This window comes from Chenopodium quinoa, unplaced genomic scaffold (assembly GCF_001683475.1).
Source record: "Chenopodium quinoa cultivar QQ74 unplaced genomic scaffold, ASM168347v1, whole genome shotgun sequence".
Lineage (NCBI taxonomy): Eukaryota > Viridiplantae > Streptophyta > Magnoliopsida > Caryophyllales > Amaranthaceae > Chenopodium > Chenopodium quinoa.
In genome coordinates, this window is record NW_018745195.1 from 25,815 (window position 1) to 48,569 (window position 22,755).

General features: G+C 34.6%; 3 protein-coding genes across 10 annotated transcripts; 1 reads left to right on the forward strand and 2 right to left on the reverse strand.

Moving 5' to 3' along the window:
- Nucleotides 1-2,958: 2,958 nt before the first annotated feature.
- Nucleotides 2,959-8,889, reverse strand: LOC110710995 (phosphatidylinositol/phosphatidylcholine transfer protein SFH13-like). Of its 4 annotated transcripts, XM_021889357.1 has the most exons (15): nt 8,496-8,884; nt 8,322-8,364; nt 7,902-8,236; nt 7,554-7,820; nt 7,333-7,410; nt 7,146-7,250; nt 6,795-6,844; nt 6,582-6,681; nt 6,383-6,478; nt 6,163-6,276; nt 5,671-5,818; nt 5,101-5,486; nt 4,923-4,997; nt 3,385-3,411; nt 2,959-3,251 (listed from the first exon to the last, which is right to left on the reverse strand). In XM_021889357.1, the coding sequence occupies exons 2-14, from the start codon at nt 8,326-8,328 to the stop codon at nt 3,391-3,393; spliced, it is 1,782 nt and encodes a 593-aa protein (XP_021745049.1). In that variant the 5' UTR covers nt 8,329-8,364; nt 8,496-8,884; the 3' UTR covers nt 2,959-3,251; nt 3,385-3,390. The 4 variants fall into 4 exon arrangements, with proteins under 4 accessions (XP_021745049.1, XP_021745048.1, XP_021745050.1 ...); XM_021889356.1 differs by having other exon boundaries at nt 2,959-3,411; nt 8,496-8,883; XM_021889358.1 differs by lacking the exons at nt 2,959-3,251; nt 3,385-3,411 and adding an exon at nt 3,419-4,412 and having other exon boundaries at nt 5,101-5,366; nt 8,496-8,889.
- Nucleotides 8,890-9,959: 1,070 nt separating this feature from the next.
- On the forward strand, nt 9,960-12,338 carry LOC110710987 (probable calcium-binding protein CML21). The gene is made up of 5 exons (XM_021889344.1): nt 9,960-10,371; nt 10,449-10,656; nt 10,788-10,990; nt 11,112-11,286; nt 11,929-12,338. Exons 2-5 carry the CDS (start codon nt 10,455-10,457, stop codon nt 12,054-12,056), a joined length of 708 nt encoding a protein of 235 aa, XP_021745036.1. The 5' UTR covers nt 9,960-10,371; nt 10,449-10,454; the 3' UTR covers nt 12,057-12,338.
- Nucleotides 12,339-12,819: 481 nt separating this feature from the next.
- LOC110710986 (KH domain-containing protein At5g56140-like) lies at nt 12,820-21,704 on the reverse strand. 5 transcript variants are annotated; one of them, XM_021889341.1, is made up of 8 exons: nt 21,560-21,704; nt 21,360-21,483; nt 20,924-21,009; nt 18,402-18,547; nt 17,638-17,757; nt 17,412-17,531; nt 13,575-13,718; nt 12,820-13,466 (listed from the first exon to the last, which is right to left on the reverse strand). In XM_021889341.1, exons 2-8 carry the CDS (start codon nt 21,467-21,469, stop codon nt 13,317-13,319), a joined length of 876 nt encoding a protein of 291 aa, XP_021745033.1. In that variant the 5' UTR covers nt 21,470-21,483; nt 21,560-21,704; the 3' UTR covers nt 12,820-13,316. The 5 variants fall into 5 exon arrangements, with proteins under 5 accessions (XP_021745033.1, XP_021745031.1, XP_021745034.1 ...); XM_021889339.1 differs by having other exon boundaries at nt 21,360-21,509; nt 21,560-21,692; XM_021889342.1 differs by having other exon boundaries at nt 21,580-21,686.
- Nucleotides 21,705-22,755: the final 1,051 nt, after the last annotated feature.

Sequence of the window (22,755 nt, forward strand, 5' to 3'; positions counted from 1 at the left end):
ATGCCCTACTGAATTTAAAAAAAAAACAGAAGGTAAAACGCTGTCCGAGACAGCGATTTACCCTGGAAGCTTAGTTTGGTAAATAGTTTTGCCACGCTACCATTTTTGTCAATAGTTTCCGTTTAAAGCTCAATTTGGTAAAACGTCCGGTACCCACAGTTAAGGGTATTGAATCACTTGAATGGGTGATTCAGTTTGTGTTGTTAATACCTAATCGCTTTATTTTCCTGCCCCATTTACTTAATGTTATACTGTTATAGCTTTATAGGCAATTGGTGTCCTTTTTAGCTCGTTAATATGTTTGCCAGAATTTTTTTTCGTCATCCTCCAATTCATTCTCCAGGTTCAAAGGAAAGTGGAATACATAAATAGAATGGTGTGTTCCTCGTCGCATGCTAGAAGGCAAATAGTAGATTATTCAAACCAGCTAGATCAAATATGGAAGTACTTTAATTTAATATATTCTCATTGTAATAGAAGAGCTAGTAAGGCTCGTAGTTTGTAAAACTTTTATATTTATTTAAACTGTTGTAAAAAAAAATTGGTCAAACAATTTTAGCCGAAAAGTAAAAATGGGTGTCAATTAACAAATTAGTAGTACTTTAAGGTTGTAATATGTCATTTATATCTGATAATAAAGACTTTAATTGGCAATGTGAATACTTTAAATGGCTACTTCTGACAATTTTCATTTTAATAAATCAAGCCCTACTTCTTTTTTTTTTTTTTTTTTTTAATTTATTTATGAATTTCCTTCTAATAAACAATTAAATCTGTGCATTGAGCAAATGAGATTTCTCTTTAGCAATAGAGGGAGTGTGTATAAATAATCAAGTCGAGCCAATTTCTCCAAAAAGATATTCATTTTATCGTGTAATGCCTATTGCGCTAAAATTTCTTTTTGCCATATTTTTCCAAACATAACAATTTGATATTGCTCACCATAAGCTGTAACTCTTGTAAGTTGTTTGGAGCCATAACAACTCCTAGTAGGTCAATAAAGTCTTGAGAATGGGTTTAGTTTAATTATATGGCGATTTTGAAATCCTATTCAAGAAATAAGTGCTCCAAGTGATGGTTTCAATCATCAACTTGGCTTCTCAATGTTGATTAAGGTGTTGGGAATCATTCATTAGATTACCAAACCCAAACCCAAACCCACTCTTACCATTGTTAGGGCTCTTCCTAATGCGTGTGCAGGGGTGGAGGGGGGAGGGACCTTGTTAGGATTCCCCACCAATGTTTTTTTAATATTTATTTTAAAGTTTGATATTTTTTTATGAAAAAAATAAAAAACAAAAAACAAACCTAACAAGATCTACGCAATTACTCATGGATGCGTATTGTGATTATTCTTATGCATTTTGTTTTACATTATATTGACCGTTTTTCCCTTTCAATTGCTAATCCCATGTAATCTATAATCATGCTACTCTCTCCGTATTTAAATTAGTAAAATGTCTCTTGTATACGTATACTAATGTAAAACTTTGACTGATATTATTTAATTATCAATAAGTAAAAATTATAATATTAATAAATTAGTCATTGAGAAGATTACAACAAATACCCATAAGACTATTTTATTCTTATGTATAGATCACAAACATTAGTCAAAGTGGATTAGGTGAATAGTGCAAAAAATCTATACATTTCACTTATTTAAATACGGAGGGAGTAGTTGATGTGAATCGAGTAACCCTTTATCACAACTATCTTTATTGTTTTATTTAGGTAATCTCTTGGTTTTACCTTACTCTTAAAGTAGGGGTTTTACAAGTGAGTTTTAATAATATTTTTATTATTTTCTTAGTAGTAATTATGGGGCCTTGGGCTTCCAAAATTGTGTTAATTAGTTAGGGGACTATTTTGGTTCATTAATTAATTATTAGGACTTTTATCTAGTTTGCTTGCGGAGCAAGTAGGATAGATTTATTTTTCCTATATATACTAGTTGTATGTCAATTATTTTAAGAGCATGTTTTGTAATATAATTTGAGATTATTGAGCTTTTACTTGAAGAGAACTTTGTTAAAGTCCAAACTAGTTGTTAACTAAGGTTTTGGGATCATTGCTCCTAAGATCAAACTTAGAACTCGTTGCTTTCTAAGACTATCCTTCAAATTTCCAACATTAAAATCACTCAAATCCTTCCATTAAATATAAACTGTCAAATATACGCATTAGTAGTAATGAGTGACTGAGTGAGATTCCACGATTATAACAGTATAAATTATAAACTGATAATGATAATAATGATGAATTTAAATTTCCCCCATATTGAAATGTTATTTGTCAATTTTGTGACCACTTTTGATTCCTTTTAATAGTGGTAAGGTTGTTCATATTTTTTCTCTATGACTGATATCAATGGTATTTCTTTCGTAATGGTAGTCTATGTTAATTGGCTATTCTATTTTTTAAAAATTTAATATGATTATATTGGATTATATTGTAGTTGATTAGTATTAGTTGGTAGTCCCCTACCAACGTTAAAATCCTGGCTACGCCACTGTACGTGTAGATCACACTTAACCGTAGTTTGTGATTTTGTGTGGTTTGCAATTTGAAAATTGCGGTGCAGTCTGCAAATGTGAGCAAATCATACATTGCGATTTATGCACGATTTCCAAAAAATTTAAACAGCACTGTGAACATCCCTATAAGGGAGAAGATGGGTGCAAAGAAGCAAACAATGAAAAATTATTTTCTAAAAAGATATTTCTTTTCCAAACAGAGTATAAGAGAATAACATATGTATTTTCATACTCAGGTTATGCTGTATGTTAGAACTTGTCGACGAACAATAACGTTTGCAACAGTCAAACATCCAACCAACAAAAGTAAAAAGTATTTCAACAATAATAGTAACTATATATGTATGGTGAATGCTCCAATTGGAACAAGGATGCATCTTTGGTAAGCAATGACTAACATTTTCATTAGCATAGAATTATCTACTTAGTACAATATACATTGATTAATAGTTAGTTTAGTGTTTTCCATGGGAGAAAAAAGAAAGAGAATTCATTACCTTTTTGTTTTCTTTTTCTCTCTCTCTCTCTCTTTTTTTTTTTTTTTTTTTTTTTTTTTTTTTTTTTTTTTCCCTGATCCTTCTACAACTCCACTGAACAACTTTACAAGCTATGAGCATTTCCCCTCGGCCTCAACTAGCCAAGAGAAGAAATTAAAGGCTTCTTTCTACCCGATAACAACTAACAAGAGGAGCCAAACAAAAGCCAAGTAGTTAACTGTAAAAAAAATAAAAATAAAAAATAAATAAGGGGTGGGGTGGGTGGTGAAATTTGCTTTAGCCTTTTTTATGTACTCTCACTCCCGTCAACAATATGGCCAAAGTAAAATCAGCAAGTTAAGGTGGCTTACTTCAACTCAAAAGAAACACCTCCTCCGCTGCAAACACAAACAAACGAACAAATGGCTGACTCAACATGATTCTAATACAGATACTTATTTCAAAGATAACAGCAGTAAATGGGTTGCTTAACAATACTAGAAAAGAGGATGAAAACATTATTAAGAAAAGATGTTGATCTCAGCAAAAAAAAGAATCGGAAAAATGACCTAAGGAGACATTTTTTAGAACTATTCTCTATCATAATGGACATCGTGATCTGAAAATACTTCTTTGAGATGAAAAACTATCTCTAGGACTAGGAATATGCATATCAGTCCATATATACCTAGTTAGAGAGTATAAAAAATAATAAGACAATCATCATCCAGAAAATTCTCATGTTATCTAAGGAACAATAAAGAAAAAGTGTAGACTTTGCAGCTAACTTATCTAAATAACCATAAAATTGCAGCGTGTAGAGTTAAACAATAGAATCTCTACTTTGGTTTGTAAATAGCTTTCATGATATATATCTCTTAAAAAACCTTTAGGATCCATTTGGTTTGATGTAAAACATTTTCAATGAAAAATTACTTTTCATGGAAAACATATTTTCAAGGAAAAACACAATTGCAAATTAGTTTTTCTTTGTTTGGTTGCATACAAAAAAAGTTAAAAGAAAAATCAAAAATAGGAGTGGGAATGTGAGGATGGATGAGAGGAAAGTAAAAAGGAGGTAAGGAGGAGGGATGAAAATGTGGCTTTCCTTGTTTTGTAAAGGAAAATGTTTTTTAATCATTGATGATGCAATTTTCCATTTTTCACCATTGGGAAAATTGTTTTCCACCCTTCGCAAACCAAACAAAGAAAAATGGGAAAATCATTTTCCATGAAAATAATTTACATCAAACCAAATGGAACCTTACTGTAAAGATAGCATCAAGGAAAAAGCTTGATCCAGATGTTCCCCCTGATAGCAAGCCACGACTAGGATTGAAGAATTAAGTTTCTCAGGATGGGCGATTTGCGATATCATATTGTAAAACAAGTGCTTGCACTGTTGCACAAAAGTTCATTCAATAAGTATGACTGAGATAGTAGGCCATGTTCTTGAAGGTCTAATATCTTCAATTATCCAGCATTCTAGCCAGATATACAAAACCAAGAACACATCATCACCTGGGTTCTATTAGGGGGACCTTCTACCGGGGCCATTTGGGGCCAGGCCCCCAGTATATTATTGTAATTAATTAGTTAATGAACTTAAATAACCTTATTTTACTTATAAAATATTAGAACATAGTGATTAGTTTTGAGCGAGGGGTAAAATATTTAAATCCCGGCCCCTCTAATATTTTTGGCCAAGATCCGCCACTGAACAGTATTAGCATCGCACGTTTTAGAGACTGATTATCCAGAGGCAAGTAGCAAAAAACAGCTACTGAGTTGGGAAGAAAAGGTAGTGATTAAACTAAGACACACAGCAACTTTTTATAGCTTACAAAGCAGGGAGTAAAAGTTGATAAAAGATATAATTAATAAATAAATAAAAACATTATTAACTCACATGGCATTTGGACAGCTGTAGATTTTCCAAGAATGCAGCTATCTCAACTTGCTTCATCACTGTAGCATGCAGCACCTATAGTGAAAAAAAAAAAAATCCTTAATAAAATTGGTATTTCAGTTTCATCAATATATCAATTCTTCAGAAGAATTTCAATTAAAAAAAGCATTTTTCTTACTCTCTTTGTTGTTTCAAGGTCACATTCAACACTCTTGATCCTATCCAAAGATTCCTGAAGCAATTGTTCCTTTTCTGGAGGGATAGCCGCCGGTCTTTCACTAAGCTCTTCACAACGTTTCTCTACTATGCGAAGACGTTCTAGACAAGGAAGCACACAGTTTTTTCCATTCTCGTTCTTAATTAGTTGTGTGTGGTTCTCCACTCCATGGTCAGATAAGCTAGATAAATGAATTGAGTTTCTCCTAGGCCAAAACCTAAAAAGCACTAGACAGAGATATGCGACAATTCTTACAAGTAGAGACTTAAGAGAGCTTGTGAGGGATCGTATGTTCATGTTATTAACTATAATCTCAAACTTGAAGAGCCTATATATAGAGGAAGTACCTGCAGCATGTGAGAATTTGTCAAGTACACATTTTCAGCATACTCCAAATTGACAAGAAAAGATAAATAAGATGCCAGCCAGTAAATATACAGCAACTCAGTACAAATCCAATAGAGACAGGATCAGCCAATACGTTAACATCAGCATCGTATATCTTACAGGAAAAAATTTCAAGATCAATACCTTCAGAATCAAGTATTCTTGTAACAGGACCATCTGTACAAGAAGATGAGGTATGCGGCTTTCTCACCCTATCACCTCTGACCGCATTATCAGTTGCAGAAAAATGGGCATTGCGACTATAGTACTCATTAGCTTCGGCAATTTTAGTCTGCATACAGCAAAGTTCAAGGTAAAAAAAATTACAAGAATTGTGGCATGAGCACTACTCAATCATGCAATGATATGCTAAAATGGCCTATGTTACAAGGGCTCTCCATTTTACATCAAGTACCCATGTCATATCATCGACACTCAGACATGGGTAGTACACTCGACCCTTCATTTTGGACATCATATAAGTTTTCATAAAATAGCCGAGTTGGACACTAGGCCACGCAACCATGTCGAACACAGAAAATGGCCAATTGTAGATCTGCTATATGCATATACATGTTTACACATTAATCATGCATTGGGAATAGTTTTAGAGGTTCTTAAGATAAGAGAACACACTTCTTCATGAACAGGAGCCAAAAAGGAAAATGATGAGCTCCTTCTTTCAGTAGGAGAACTGGAATCATCAATATCTGAAGCTGATTCTACTGCTGATTTACCGCAGTTTTTCCCCTGCAACCAAGAAAAAGAAAATCACCTTTAGAGCTCTGTTAAAGCATAAAAAAAATATTATGCAGCACAATTGCCACAAAGCCCACAATAATAACATTGGACATACCTTTAATGGTAGTACTTGTACATAATATTCAAATTTCTGGTCATGTGATACTTTTGTCATTTGCTTCACAAGGGATGCTTCTGCATTATGTACAAGCTGAAAAGGAGAGAAAATTAAATCGCATGCTATATAATTTTAACAAATCTCTGTTCATAACAACAAGAATAGAGCTCAAATATGTTTAGAGAAAGTCACATACTTTCATAATTTCTGGATCATTCCAGGGGCCTTTGTTAGACCTAAGGCACCCACCATAAACAGAACATGTACATGAGCCGCCCAAAAAGTCAGGTAGTTGGCTGGAAGAAGAGGAGGGATGGAGGGAGAAAGAGGGATGGAGAGGGTGAGAAGCTAAGAAAAACTAATAGATGTTCCTTCAAACATAAACAACAATGTAAAAAGCTCCCTGAACCTTGAATCTATAGCTTCCAGTAGCTTAGGGAGTGACTTTGGTTCCAAAACCTGTATTAAATAAGAAAATTGATCACATTTATGTCACCCAAAATTATTACTCTATGAACTTAATGATATGTCAAGTTTAAGTTTATCGTAAGTCTTGCTTACTTTGACCAAAATTGTTTTCAAAAAAAAATATTTTCCTATAAAATGACTCGGAAGACTTTGTGCATCATTAAACAACAGACGTTTCTTGAGGGTCAAAGTTAACAAAGCTTTAAACCCAAATATATGACCCATTATGATGATGGAGGGACTCGAGGGAGTAATAATAAAAATAAAAAGCAAACAAAAACTTGAAACTTACCTGAATCTTTACTATTGTTTTTGTATCAAGAAATTTCTGTGCAGCAGGCCACACCATCTTCTTGAATCCTGGACCAGCATTAACAATGTACATTCGATGTAGTGTCTGTATATTTGCATACAGAAAAAATCTTAAGAAACAAGAACCAGAAGAAGTGAGTATGCATTGAAAAAGAAGAAAGACATACCTCTGGGTAGTAACTGCTGTCTATCCTGGACATTGCAACAAGAAGGTTTGCAGTAGTCCTAGTAAAATTCTTCATCCCCTAGATCAAGATACAAACTATTGTAAGCTAATAAGATTCATGTGAATGCCCCCTTGTTATTCTGACTAAAACTATTGGGTGTTGCAATTGCAACCAGATATCTAAACCTTGCAGAATAAGTAATGTAATAATATGACACATACCAATCCTTGTACATCCAGGATTGTTGTGGTTGAGCAGATCCTTCTCTTTGCTGCAATGGAACAGGCAGGGAACTTTTCCTGTATGGCCCTCTCAAATTCCTGGACATGGTATTTTAAGTAGCGATCGATAGTGGTGATGCGCATGAGCTTAGTGGGGTTGGCTTTTCCTAGTCTCTCGATGTAAACTGGCCTGCCTTCCATGTCAAGTCCATGGTAACCCTGAGGGTAATACTGAATGACTTGTTGAAGCTCTTGAAAATGAAAATCCTACATCAAAGAGTGAGGCATAGAAGTTGGGTAGGTGAGTGAATGTAGAGAGATGATCAACAGGAATGTAGAAATTGATACCTCTAAAATGGTGTCTGTTCCAAATTGTTTTCTCCAGCAAAGCATTCCCTCCCACATGAGTATTGTGTTGTGAATGTCAAAGTCTCTAGCCTTCAAGAACCTAAGCAAAGTATGGTAGTGATCAAGGGTTGCAGGCAATAATTTGCGGTGAATTAGGGTTTGACGCAATGTGAAGACAGCAGATTCCTGTTTGGGATCCCGTATGTCCTCGATGGAAAAGGAGGAAGGTAGCCTTAGATTGATATTCCTTTTCCCTCGTTTATCTCTATGAATATGATTCTGATTCTGATTCTGATTCTGATTCGAGGGTCCTGTGTCTGTATCATCCTCCAGCCCTTGGAAATAAAATCAACATTCATTAAATTAAAATGCACATCTCATAAATTCAAATCCACATTCCACGAAGATGAAATGGGATACCTGACATGGGTTGCTTTGATCCGATTCAATGAACTCCAATTACCTGAACATTTGATAATTCAAACAGATGGTAATGCATCACACATTGCATTCAAATTTCAACCTTAACCACTGGCATTTGTATACTATAATATAATACAGGAAATCGAAATTAATTAGCATAAATATACATACCTTATCGGAACCCTAGCTAGCTAGAAAACGAAGAAATGCAGCTAAAATCTCTCTCCAGAATCCACTTGGGTTTTAGACTTTTGCTGTCTGTCATCTCCCCTTTCCCCCTTTTCCTGTTTCATTACGTGTCTTACAGTACCCTTTTTCCTTTTTTTTCTCTCATTATTTTATTTTAATTATAAAGGAAATCTCAAAGATACGTACGAGTATCACTTTCAGGCTTCACCTGCATTGCTACCGACGCGACAGTTGCCTTCATGCCCGCCACTTTACCAACACTTACCCGGACTTGATTATTTAATACTCCCTCTGTTTTTAAATGCTTGCTTCACTTTTTATTTTCGATCGTTTATAAATACTTCATTTCCTTATTTGGTAAGCTTTTACAATATTTAATTCATTCTTTAGTGGACCCAACAAAATCATATTTTATTAATTTCATATTCTCTTTCCTCCAATTCTCTCAACTACTTTTGCTTTTTACAATTTTTTATTTTTCCACTTACCCCACTACCTTCATATTTTATTACTTTCTCCAATTTCTCTTAAAACTCCACGCATGAAGAAATGGAGCAAGTATTTAAAAACGGAGGGGGTACATCTAAACATACGAAGTACTTGTTACCTTAACACGTTATGGAAAGGGGTGTCCATTATTCGAATAAAAACCGAAATCCAATCCAATCCAAACCAAATTATCAATTCGAATCGGATCGGATCGGGTTGAAATTTTTTGAAAATTCGGATTTTCGGATCGGATTGGATTGACCTTGTTTGAATCCAAAAAACCAAATTAACCGAAATATGAAACCATACTTTTACAAATAATGATTATTTATATTAATCATGTAAAATTATGTTGATGATTACATTAATATAAATTATGTAAAACTTTATAGTTGCATTTTTATTTTTATAATCACTTTAGGCCCTAAAAATTTGCAATGTAGTTTAATTCGGATTTTCGAATCGGATCCAAATAACCGAATTGTAATTCGGATTGGATTGATGAGAAATTTGAATCGGATTGGATTTGAAAATTAAAAACCGAATAGACACCCCTAGTTATGCAGATGGTAGGAGATACATCTTGTGATTTATTTCGTACTCCGTGTTCCATATCTATTTGTGCATGGAAAGAAGGATTTCTCTACCTTTCGACTTACTCTAAAAGGTTAAAATACATTTTTGGGTTAGTTGAGTTATGAAATCTACTAGTTAATAATGTCCTTCTCGTAAATATCTTTATGAATTACTATTACTCGTATTGAACAAGAATTACAATATATACATAATCATATAGAAAGTTCATATGATTATACGAGTACAGAGATCTTGGTTGGGAGTGATTTCATACTTATTACAAGTGCTTCAATTTTATCAATATGACGAGGACATTGTGATCCATTGTGATTTGTGTGTGGCATACTAGCAAACTTCTATCATACTTCATTACTTGATCCTCAATAATAATATGGCTTAAATTTATTCCAAAAAAGAAAAGAAAAAAGAAAAGATTGAGAAACAGACAACAGGTGGTGGGTGTGGCACAAACCCCTGCTTAAATGATCAAACAAGTTTAATGAGATGGGACTTGTTATTTCCATCAAAATTTAAACTGAAACCCCAACATAATCTTTTTTACTTCAATCTGTCCAAACCCCGTAACATTTTAACTTTAATTTAACTCTGACAAAACATTAATTTGTTAATTAATTAATTTTTTCATGACTAGAGAAACACCCCAAAAATTAATGTTTTTTCGCGAATAGCATTGCCATTGAAAAGTTCCGATCTTTTAGGAGTTATTGTGTGTTTCTGGAAATTCAATTATTCAACAAGAAGAAGAAGCAGAGTTTGATCCGTTGTTAATCAGGTAAACATTTAAAACAAGTGAATGAAGAGATGGATGTTTCTGAAACTGATGATCCGATGTTGATGTTTTATAATCAGGTGAATATGGGAGGTGCGCTGGGTGTAGTTGCAGAATCACCTAAATCGAGTCATTTTCCAGAAACCAAATTAGAAGCTAAAATGGTTGAAGCTATGCAAAAGAGAGCTTCTAAAGGAACTGCCATGAAATCCTTCAACACCATCATTCTCAAGTTTCCTAAAATCGATCAAAGCTTTAGAAAATGCAAGGCTATCTTTCAACAATTTGGTATTTTTTTTGCTTTTTTTTAAAAAATTTAATATCTTTGTTTTCATGTTTTTAATCATACCAATAGTGTTGGTTCCTAGATCTGACCCGGTTGCTTGTTGAATGTGATGGGGTCAATTCGGAATCGGAAGATGTGGATAATAACGATGTGATCGATCACAGTGAGCTAAAAGCTTGCTTCCGGAAATTAGAAGTTAGTTTCAGCGAGGAAGAGATTGATGATTTCTTCAAGGCATGTGATATAAATGAGGATATGGGCATCAAATTCAATGAATTTATCGTCCTTCTCTGTCTTGTCTACCTTCTTCAGGAGGATCCTTCTAAGACTCAACTTGTATCCTTCCTTACTTGATTCATATGTATACTGAAGTATGTGTTTCTATAAATGAATGAATGTTTAATTGATTGATTGATTGATTGATCATTTGATTCCGCCTTAACAATGTATCCCTTAGAAATCTCGTATGGGCTTGCCCAATCTGGAGGCCACATTTGAGACCCTTGTTGATACTTTTGCTTTTTTGGACAAAAATAAGGATGGCTATGTCAGCAAGACTGAGATGACTCAAGCTATTAATGAAACTACCTCCGGAGAACGTTCTTCAGGACGAATCGCCATGAAAAGATTTGGTCAGCATCCTCACCTCCTTTCTCTTTACTCTTGCTGTGCATCATTATTATATAATCAATTTTAGTATCTTCTACAAGTATGTAATGTAATACTCTCTTCTCCAAACATTTTGGAATGTCCCTTTATGTGTTTCTCATATGGAGTAGTGTTCTCCAATATACAGACATAATTCTTTATTACTAGACTTGGCTTATCTTACAGAATCATCATTATCTATGCACTCTTTCTTTTTCTCCTCTTCCCTTCCAGATGATCTGTTAGAATTGCAATTTGCTTAAGTGTGATACAGTTTCTTAATACTTCTTTACACCTGATTTGGGAACATGGACTCAATGCTTGACTGAATTTCATTAGGCATCCAGCAGTGGGGCATCAAGTGCCTCTAGCACCTTAGGTTGCCCGAACCGGGTCTCTAAAATCATCTCTACTAGAGCCGTACAGGTGATCAGCCTCTGCAAGGATTAAGTTTATCTTGGTTGGTGAGAGATGTTAAACAGGAGACTGTTTGTGGCATTGATGTTTATTGAATTAGTAGGGCTTCCGTCAACTCTTTGTGCTGTGCAACTGCTAGTAAAAGAGTCTTGCATGTTTAGATAGAAGCTTACTAGTAATTCCTAACGTGTGTTGCTGTGCTACTGCAGAAGAGATGGACTGGGATAGAAATGGAATGGTTAACTTCAAGGAATTTCTATTTGCTTTCACCCGTTGGGTTGGTATTGATGAAGCTGAAGATGAGGATGAAGTAGACGAGGATGAAGCAGAAGCTTAATTAATGCTTTCTTAGATCTTCCTTAGAATTTTCCATCATATGTACTACCTTCAACAGCAATTAGTTAAGCTGGTTAGGTGGATGGTATTTGCACCCAGACTCTTGTTTTGACAGAATGTTGGAAGTGTTTTTAATTTTTATTTTTAAACAGCACACGATTGTTGCTCACATTGTACATAGCCCACTTGTTTGTAACGGTATGGGTTAAATAAGTGTAGAGCATGTACTATCTGAATATATTTGGTTTTGAATTTCATGTTCTGTAACTTCTGCGAGCAGAAAGTATGGGATAAGTTTTCAAAAAAAAAAAAAAGTATGGGATAAATTACAAGTTGGAGAGCAGCATAGCCAAAGGAGCAGGAGGCAAAATCTCTACCTCTGTCCCTGTGTTTATAAAGCCATAAAGGTACTACGGAGTATTGGAAACAGCACTACTTATACTGAAGAATTTTCAATGCCTCCAAAACCTACCAAGTTAGATCTACCACCTTCACCGAACATCACATTACCATTCCATGTCACGCCTTCCAGCATTATCATTCCATGTCACGCCTTCCAGAATTCTCGCGTAATGATCCTAGGGCACTGGGAAGAATGCTTGTTTTAGTTTAATTATTATTTCAGTAAATATTGTTCCCATGTATGCTTCTGATTTATTCATTATCATTCCCATTTTAGACCTGGTTCCCTCGTCACAATTCACAACCCTAGCTTCAAAACGAGTTCAAAGACAAATATTAGGGCAAAAAAATTATACAACAGGTAAGATCCCAAATCTATGATCAAACTTTAAATTTTTTTCATAAATCAATCCATTCAAGTCTACAACTGCTACTAGACATTCAAACCCATCTATATGGGTAGTGCTTCTGCTCTCCACTGTAAGCACACCATATAATAATAGCTACCATTACCCTACCAAAACTTTCACAATATCATTTTAAAAAAGAAATACCTCCATAATACAAGACTGAAAGGCAGATTTCTAACTAGCCTAAAGAAGCATACAAACGCAAGCCATCTAAACTCAACTGGTCATTCCAGAATATAAGCTATTATGACCTCAACCACCCAGACTAGATGCTAAACATGCTTGATTTACCATTACATTAAAAATAGAACTGGCACACTAATTGCACCAGTGCCCCGATGGCAGTTGGGACTTCAGAAGCACTGTGGCAGGTACATCAGTACCAGTAGCATGGGAATGTCCAGTTTACCCTTCATAGCTATAATTCTCCAGAATCCCATCATAATTTATCACCCCCGAGTCTTGGCCCTCTTCATCCCTAGGCTGTTGTGAAACGGAGATACAGAACCAGACATGTGAGAACCATCTTCACGAAGTGTACCGTTTAGCATCGCTAACTCTCGCAGCTGCTGTTTTTTGAAGAAGTCTTGAGACTCATCCTGATTAAGAAAGATGAGATTGTTAGAATACCATTTAAGGTCCAAAAAATATAAGCATAATAAAACACAAGGTTATGCTAAGTTTCTGTAGCCCCTAGAATAACATACCACAGGCTTGAGCAGATCTTCAAGTATCTCACGTGCTTGCATCAGGCGGGCATCAATTATTTCTACAGGCAATTCTGCTTCTACAAGTATGTGGAGGGGTTCATTAAGATGTTCATACCCTGGTTTTCCCCGCATCATATCCTCCTTTGATAAAAAAAGATGATGCAAGAATTGTTGTGTTAGTATTTCTATACAAACTAAAATACAGATATATCAAGCAGTAATTTCTCAAAACAGTAATTGATCTCAAAACTCTTTTACTACACGCAATACTTTCAGAAATTTACAAGGATACACAAACAGACTAATTTCACCATCCACAAACTGCAAATTTGCGATAAATAATAATACCAATTATAAATTATGCAAAGAACCAGCCAAAATAAATTTCGTTCATTGAAAGCCACCGCCTTAAAGAGTTATTTTCAGACGCTCAGCACAGCTTGACTAATGCCAGTGAAATGACTTAAAATGCACAAAAAGGACCATGGGTTGTTTTTGGGAAAATGGATTTCATTTAATATGCTTGAATAGGAATGTTAGAAATTGAATCCTTCTTTCAATTTGAAATAGGTGTTTGGCAAAAACTAAGAATTCAAAATTCAATGTATTAATATCCATGACCTTAATGAATCTCAAACAATTATTTGCCTCTAGGTTACTAATGTCTTAATCTTCCTTTAATCCTTTCATTAATACTCCCCAAATCAAGATATCATCATATAATTAGCGTATTAGAACTTTGAAGTTTGAAGTGAGGAAGAATTCTCGAGATCTTGCAACCTAGATGCTTATGTCATTCGTAAGAAAGTAGCAAGAGAGTAGAGAAGTGCTTAGTGGTGATGGAGAGAGGTTCTGGGTTTGGTAGAGCTGTAGCGGAGGGAGAAAGGGATATGATGAACTGATAAAGTAAAACTTGGTGAGGGAGTGGTGGTCCAAGATATAAAGAGCATTTGAGGGTATGGGGAAATTTAAATTAGATTGTGTAAAATCAAATTTCAAACAGTGGGAGTGAATGATAAAGTAATCAAAATTACTATGTAACTACTACGGAGTAGATAAGTACTTCCATTATTAAAAAAAAATAAAAAAAAAAAACTTACACTCAACACTTTTTGAAACAACTTTAAACATATATATCATAATTATGACTTAGTAAGAATATACTTCATATAAAAATAATATAATGAAATGAAATAAATTATTTTTATGAACATCTTTTATTGATTTCATCCTACTTCAATACTATAGTAAAAAATATGTAAATGAATAGTACAAAAAGATAAGTGTTGCAATAGTTCACGATGGAAGTAATAAACAATAAGCTACAGTTAATAATTTGTACTAACCCATTTTCTTGGATCCTACTCTCTCTCTCTCTCTCTCCCTCCCTCTCCCTCCCTCTCCCTCTCTCCCTCTCTCTCTCCCCCTCTCTCTCTCACTCTCTCTCCCTCTCTCTCTCCCCCTCTCCCCCCCCCCCCTCTCTCTCTCTCTCTCTCTCTCTCTCTCTCTCTAAAAGCCATTCCTCATACATACATCCAACCAACAATAGATGAAGTGTACACACATCCAGACATACAATCTCAATGCAACCAAAATCAAATTCCAGCAGCATTATCATCAGTACAAGAATATCAAGGCTATTTGTGATACTAACCTAATATCATACAAATCAAGACGTAGTAAAGACGCAAGTTCACAACATTCCAGCTCCTCTCAACATTTATACTTAGTATACCTCATGACCTGACCACCTTCCAATAAGCTTTTGACTCCTTCGTCAACCCACCAACCAACAACAATTGGCTTTCTTTTTAGGCAGAAACAAATATTATGACTCACAAGATTTAATTATCCAATTTTGCATGACCTCTTTCTGTAGCTATAGTGTGGCTAGAGTCAGTTCACCTGGTGATCCGGTGTGATTTGATTTCTAAATTTGAACTGAACATACCCTATGTTACATATCACTAAGGGATGCAGTAATTTGACAGAAGATGTAGTTTAAGCATAATGCTTATCGAAAAGGACCATGTCTTAGAATTGCTAAGCAATACTTGCCAAGTTGCAATCATGTTTGTTATTCCCTACGTCCCAAATTACAGTTCCTGTTTTCCTTTTCGGGTGTCCCAAAATGTTGTTCTTTGTTTGATTTTTTTTCCTTTTTAAGGTGCTATGAAAATACTAAAATACCCTCACTTTTTTCAATTTCAATACACTTTAATCCTTTTTTTCCCCAAGTTTTGTTCCCATATTGATTTTTTTTTTTTTTTTGGATTTTCCATGCATCCTTTTATTCCCATCAATTTCTGACTTCATTAAGTTGGGAACTCCTTTTTCATTTTCTGACTTTATTTTTTTTTTTCATTTTCTATCTCCTCCTGTAATCTCCCATTTTCGCCAAGTACCCTAACGTTGCCTCCGTTCTCTAATCAGAATATCAGATCCTCGAATTTTAAAGAGTATTCTCACCTATAAATTGTAGATTGGTGTATAAAGCACTCACGCATATTTAAGCCCTCAAAAAATTTCTCAAAAAAAACACTTCAAAGCTAATTTGGGTGGTTGACGGGAGGCAGCAGATTTCTTGGGCTTGTATATGTATATTTGATCCTGCTATGTATATGTATGTATGAAGGAAGAAGAAAATGGAGTTGAAGTAAATTTTTTAAAAAATACTAATAATAATTGGGGAAATTCCAAAAGCTTTTTTTGATTTAGTTTGAGAGGATTTGATTTATTTAGGGGCTTTTAAATTAAGCAGAGGAAGGCGAGGGAAGTAGAGGTGGTTTTCGGTGGCCATGAGAGCCGTGTGGGTGTTGGTGGTGGTTCCAGGCGTTTGTGGTAGGTGGGGGCAGCGACAATAATCGTAAGAAAAAGGAAGGCTTTTGCCTAAATAAATAAACAGAAAATGCTACCAAAAAAATCAACAGAAAACTCCAAAAGGTGCATTAGTTGCACACTTGTTTTATTGTACTATTAGAAAAATTTCAAGTACATCGCACACTCCCTCTTCCCATTCCTTAATTCCAGTGAAATGCTACAAACGGAAACTATAATTTGGGACGGAGGGACTAATTAAGACAGTGCATATCATTCACATTTACATAGCATACAAAAAAAGAACAGTTACATGTGACAAATTTGGATAGTCCCAGGGGTGCAAAAATCTGCTAAGGGACATGAGCAAATTCTGGTTTCAGATCCGCCAAATCGCCAATCTAAATTGTGGTTCATCACAAATCCAAGCCAGATTGAAAGCAAATTTAGCAAATCTAACATTCGATGAATTATAGCATTACAATAGAAAATCTAACAATTGATGAAAAGAATCTCAGTTTTCCACTTCTCCCTAACAATACAATGGTACTTAAATAATGATTATGTAAACGTAGCAACCTCCATAATTGCAATTGTTCCATGTTACCAGAAAAAAATTTCCTATAAACATATCTTCCACCATAATTGCAATTGTTCCGTGTCCCCAGAAAATACTTTCCTATATGTGTCAAAAAAAAAAAAAAAGGAAAGAAAAAACTTTCCTATAAACATATCTTCCAAAAATGGGTTTGGGCACTTGTGCCAAAACATCTATTCAAGGCAATGAAGCAACATCTATTCTAGTGCTCAACATCCCAGTAAAACCATGTTACACGCACAATCAGCACAATTGTACAAACATTTTCCAATTAATTAACTTAAAACCTTATATATAATCATTCCACACAAATTAATAACTTTCTTGGAGACACAAAGTGCACAGGAATGAGTTGCAGCAGCATGAAGGTAAATTAACAAAATCACATATGACAACAGTACAGCAACAATAATGATTACCTTTGCCGGATCCTTGATGCTGCCACGTCCTCTGATAAGAACACGACAATCAGTAGTAGCTTCAACACGCTTGAGAGAGTTTCCTCTCGGGCCAAGCAGTCGCCCGACAAAGTTGTACTGCTACAGCGATTAAAAAAGGTACAATGAGATTGTGTCGTATAAGAAATGTCATTCACTAATCAAGACCACATAATCAAATTATATAAGAACCACACCAACTTCATACATTGGGATAGTTGTCAGCAGGAATGTCCACCCTGATAGTCCTCTTCACAATAAGGCCTGACGAGTTACCATGAGAACCAAGCCAGTTCTGAGCTGAAGACTGGTGTAAAAGACCAGACATCTGCAAAGAAATCTAACATTTGTAAATGAAATCGCACAACAAAAAAAAGGAATCATGTTCCCAATATCTAACAGAGGGTCCACGGAGATTTGTGAATATCCATTTAGGAAAATAACAAGTCAACATAGTATCAGACTCCCCACATGACCTGATGACCACGTCTATTCTTGAACAGTGCAGGTACAGGTCCACAATATTTTCAGAAACCACCAGAATGCTCATAGCAGAAACTGAGTCTGAAGTCAAGGCCATGTTTAGAAGAACTAATTCCACAAAAAGGTACTGAATAGAGGGATCCTAAAGTATAGAGTCTGGAACTCTTTTTTCTGACACCTCTTTGAATAAAATTTTAAATGGCTGGAATTTTAGTATTGCATGGGCAGATTGATTTATGAAATCAAGGATAATGATTAGTATGCCTTGGGTTAAAATAAAAAGAATTATCCCTCTTCACAGCACCAGTCCAACCTACACCTAATATTATTCCATAACATTGTTAGCTTCATCACTGCCTGTCATGAGAAGAGTGGATACGCTATCAACAAAATGTTAGCACTAAGATACAACAATTGAGTCAGTAAAAATTTTTAAACAGTAAAATTTGACGAAAACTAAAGGTCGTGTTAATGGTCAGTAATCCGTACTTCTGATTGGAAAGGTGATGCCCATCCATTCATATCTGCTCCTCCATTTGAATATATTCCTCCAGAAGGCAGAGGCCTAGCATGTTCAAGCCCAGTTTGATCTAATATTGATGCATTCCCCAACAGTGTAGTTACACGCAATATTTCTGCTCAATGTCAATTTTCAATAACAGATGTACTAGTTAGCATTTGTTATATATTAGTAGGCAATTCACCACAAACACAATACAGTTTGCCAAGTTAGTTCAGCTATCAGACACCTTCACCACCCCCGGCCACACACAAATGAGGGAGAGGGGGACAGTGAAAAGACAAATTTAGTAACAGAATAAAGGGCAAAAAAGTAAATATAAACTAATCATCTACATAAAATTAATCATTGGGCAAAGCTAACAATGTCCCACATCACAAGCAGTCACTTTCCCAAACCCGCTCAAAGTAAAATAAGCATTAAAATGAGTAAATAAATAATACAAAAGGATAAGTTCTTGAATGACTGACACAAGAGGTAATTCCAAATGTTTTCATTATAGAGATTCAATGGGCACATATTCCATAAGAATATTCTCCGTGAACATATATGTATATCTTAACCACATCCGTCCACAGCATATCCAAGATGCCCAAGAGATTAACAATAAGGTCAGATGAAGATAACCACCCTTGTGTTTTTGTCAGCCAAAATTTACATACAGGCACACGATGACCTCTCAATTGCTAATTAATTTTTAAAAAAATGAACTTAAACAAGTATACAAAACCTCCTGAAGTCCTGAACACCAATATCAGTCAAATTTTTCCAGTAAAATTGCTAAAATGAAGATACATCCTATCCTGTCCAAGCATCCACCAAAGACTGATACACCCTAAACAACAAATTGAGAGTGATACCCACCATAATTAGCATGACAAAGCATATCACTAGAAAAATATGCCTGCAGCAATTGCTAAAGAGACTGTCCATGATGGTCAGAAAGGCTAGATTTTGAAACAACAAATGTATTAAAATTTGTTAGATGAAGACATTAAGTAACAAGTATAATGCCATGGTATATAGATATGATTGCCTAGTGCCACTAAAAAAAAAAAAATTAAAAAATGAAGTACGCTAACAATTAACAAAAGCATCTGATGTAAATTTTCTGCAAAGCAGAAATAGACAAATCAGGAATTATTAACTTTATGTCATAGTTGAGTAGTAGACTTAATCAAATGCCTCATTATAATGTCTTATAACTTTTATTTGTCATAAAACGGCGTGAATATCCATGTGTTTCTGAATCGATGGTTGAAAACTTTCTGCACAAAGTACCATCCTAGTCTATTGTATGCAAGACCCTTATTAGGGACGCTCATCATAGACACCGGGACAATGATCTGAAAAGGAATTTCAGCCTTCTTTTTGTAAGATAAATGTCACAATAGATCATATCAAACACTCTGCCAGTCCCATACTCACACACATTATGAAAACAGATCGAGAAGGATATTTTGCTTAAAAATAGCATACCATAAAAAGAGAAGCAACAAGAAATTGTCACATGGATTCGCTATTATGATGAAGTCCGGCCCTAGAAAGTATGCTAAAGAAAGATAAGTAGGACTTTCACCTCAGGACTTATAATATATGAAACAAAATGGGTGGAGGCTAACTTTTACCAAACAAGAAAGAGGGAGAGAAAGAAAGAGTGAGAGTGAAGTTAATCACAGCATCACTGACGCATGAGGGAATATTAGGAAATTCAAGTCCGTATCATCTCAATAAATACTTATCACAATGATCCTTGATGAGTCTATCGGTTTCCCTCAGACAGAGTGAGAGTGACGCATGAGGGAATATTAGGAAATTCAAGTCCGTGTCATCTCAATAAATACTTATCACAATGATCCTTGATGAGTCTATCGGTTTCCCTCATACAGACCTCTATGCTGATATTCCACTCTCTGGACACAGCAATAATAAAAACACAGCCTCTAGATGCATGTTACATGGAAAACTTGTTTCATATATAGTGTTTAGGAGTGGAGTATATTACCCCTCCATCATCATCTACCAGACATTTTGCCAAAAATTATTCCGATTAAAATGCTATTAAGAGAGAAAAGCAACTAGCAATTAAGATCAAAGTCTCCTACAAAATGCAATTCATCAAGCTTGTCAGCACATTAAATTAGTTATAATTTTTCTCCTTCCCATGGGATTAGCTTTACATCATTAAGTTAGTAACTTATGGTAATAGTTAAGGTTTAACAACAATGACATTTTGAAGGTACAAATCTGAAAGATTACGAATTATACTTATGATTTAATAGAAATGAGACATCAAAGACACCAATGGGAAGAAACAACAGAAAAGATTGGTTGACAAGCAAGATAATTGGAGCAACAGTTGTAGGAGGGTGCATTTGGCTTAAATTATGGGTTGATTAATGAGGTAATTAGCAAGTTATGAAGAAGCTAGTAATGCAAAAAAAAAAAAAAAAAAAAAAAAAAAAAAAAAAAAAAAAAAAAAAAACCTCACCCTGATTTAATAAACGGTAACAGTAGGGAAGCACGGGCAAAAAAGGACCGATTTTCTGACGTTCAGCTAACAACTCTGAAAGGTATCTGTCCCATACATATAAGTCCGATAAGTTAAAATCATCATAATTGACATACATAATATCATCCGAAAATAAGCAAATTAAATGAAAATTTTGATGGATCAGGATTACATATAATTTAATTTAATTGAAGTTATAGTAAGTAAAGAAGTGATGAGTTGATGAATACAGTAGTAATTCTAGTCTAAAAAAAAAAAAAAAAAAAAAAAAAAAACAAAATGAGAGATCTGTTAAAATGAATCTAATTGATAAAATGAAATGAGTTAATCGGAGATCTGACTAAAAAAGTAAAAAGAGCAGTAGCAGAAGTAAGACTAGAGTGTATGGATCTAAAGAGAGAGAAAGAGAAAATACTTCTCTTGATCAGCGAGAGTGGAGGAGGCAGAGCGAAGACCAGCGATGTGAGGAGAGTGAGGGGTTGTTGATGGTGACGGTGAATACGACATGTATCTGCCCGACGCCATTCTTTCCGGCTTACCTAAATCAGTAATCACCAACCAAACACTAAGAGAAAGCAGAGAAAGATATAAATAAGGAGCTACTTAATCATGTACCAAGTAAGATGTAACCCAACCAAACCCTTTCAACTTTGCCTTCAAACTTCAAACCCAATCAATCAATCTATCTATCTATCTATCTATCAATCCCCACTTCCACGGACTACGGACTATACTCTTCACTTCCAACTACTACTGCATCCGTCGGTATATACTATATACTAATGAGCCCAACTACATCACTGTTCATGTAATAATAATCATTATTAACCTAAATTCCAACACTCAAATCTCCATGTTTTTTACACGCATAGTCTATACATAATTTTTGGTATTTAGAGAGCCATATAGGCGTCTGATGAGAATCCATCCCAAAATCGATTGAAACCAAGAAGGAAGTTCTATCCACTTTAGCTATTCTTCACTCTCTTATCAACCCTTATTTTAATTACTCAACAAATACTACATAACATGACTTCATCAATTGTTTTTTAATCAACAATTTTATTTTTTAAATCGTTTTTTTACCTACGGCTTTTAAATTTACACTACTAATATTTATTGTTTTTTATTAAAATAAGAAGTTAATAGATTTTTAATAATGCACACACATATTGCGTGTGTTTCTTTACTTGTAATAATAATGTGTGGCAAATACGACAGTGATGCTACAGTAACAAACATAATAAGAGTAGTATGCACCATAACCTTCCTACTCTTCTTCTCTCTTGTTTTTCACTCACTCTCATACAAGCTTGTGTCGTCAATGTTTACTTTTCTAATATATGGTTCATATATTTTATTTTTTTTTATTTATATTATACTTTTCTACCAAGTATTTGTATTATTGTATACGTGTGTCTACATAACGTATTACAACACTGTGTATGTACGTGTGTCTACATTCATGATTGTTTGCATCACCTTGGTTCATTGCATTTTTACGCTATCCAATTCTCATACTCTATTTTTGTTTACAAATTATGTACGAAATACCTTTCTTTAACTACGTTGTTTTTTACATTAGTTAGACTACACAATAACTAGTTATTTACCTTCATCGTTCCTATGTAGTACTCCTTAGTCGTTCTCGCTTCTTTTTCTCTGCCCTAATATACTATTTCCATTTCCTTTTCTCACTCACACTACGTTTTTCTCATTTTTTTTATTTATTTATTGTTTTTTTTTTATAAATCCCGTTTTCTTTTCAAATGTACCAAAATGATCATCCCATTTGTTATCATGATATTCAA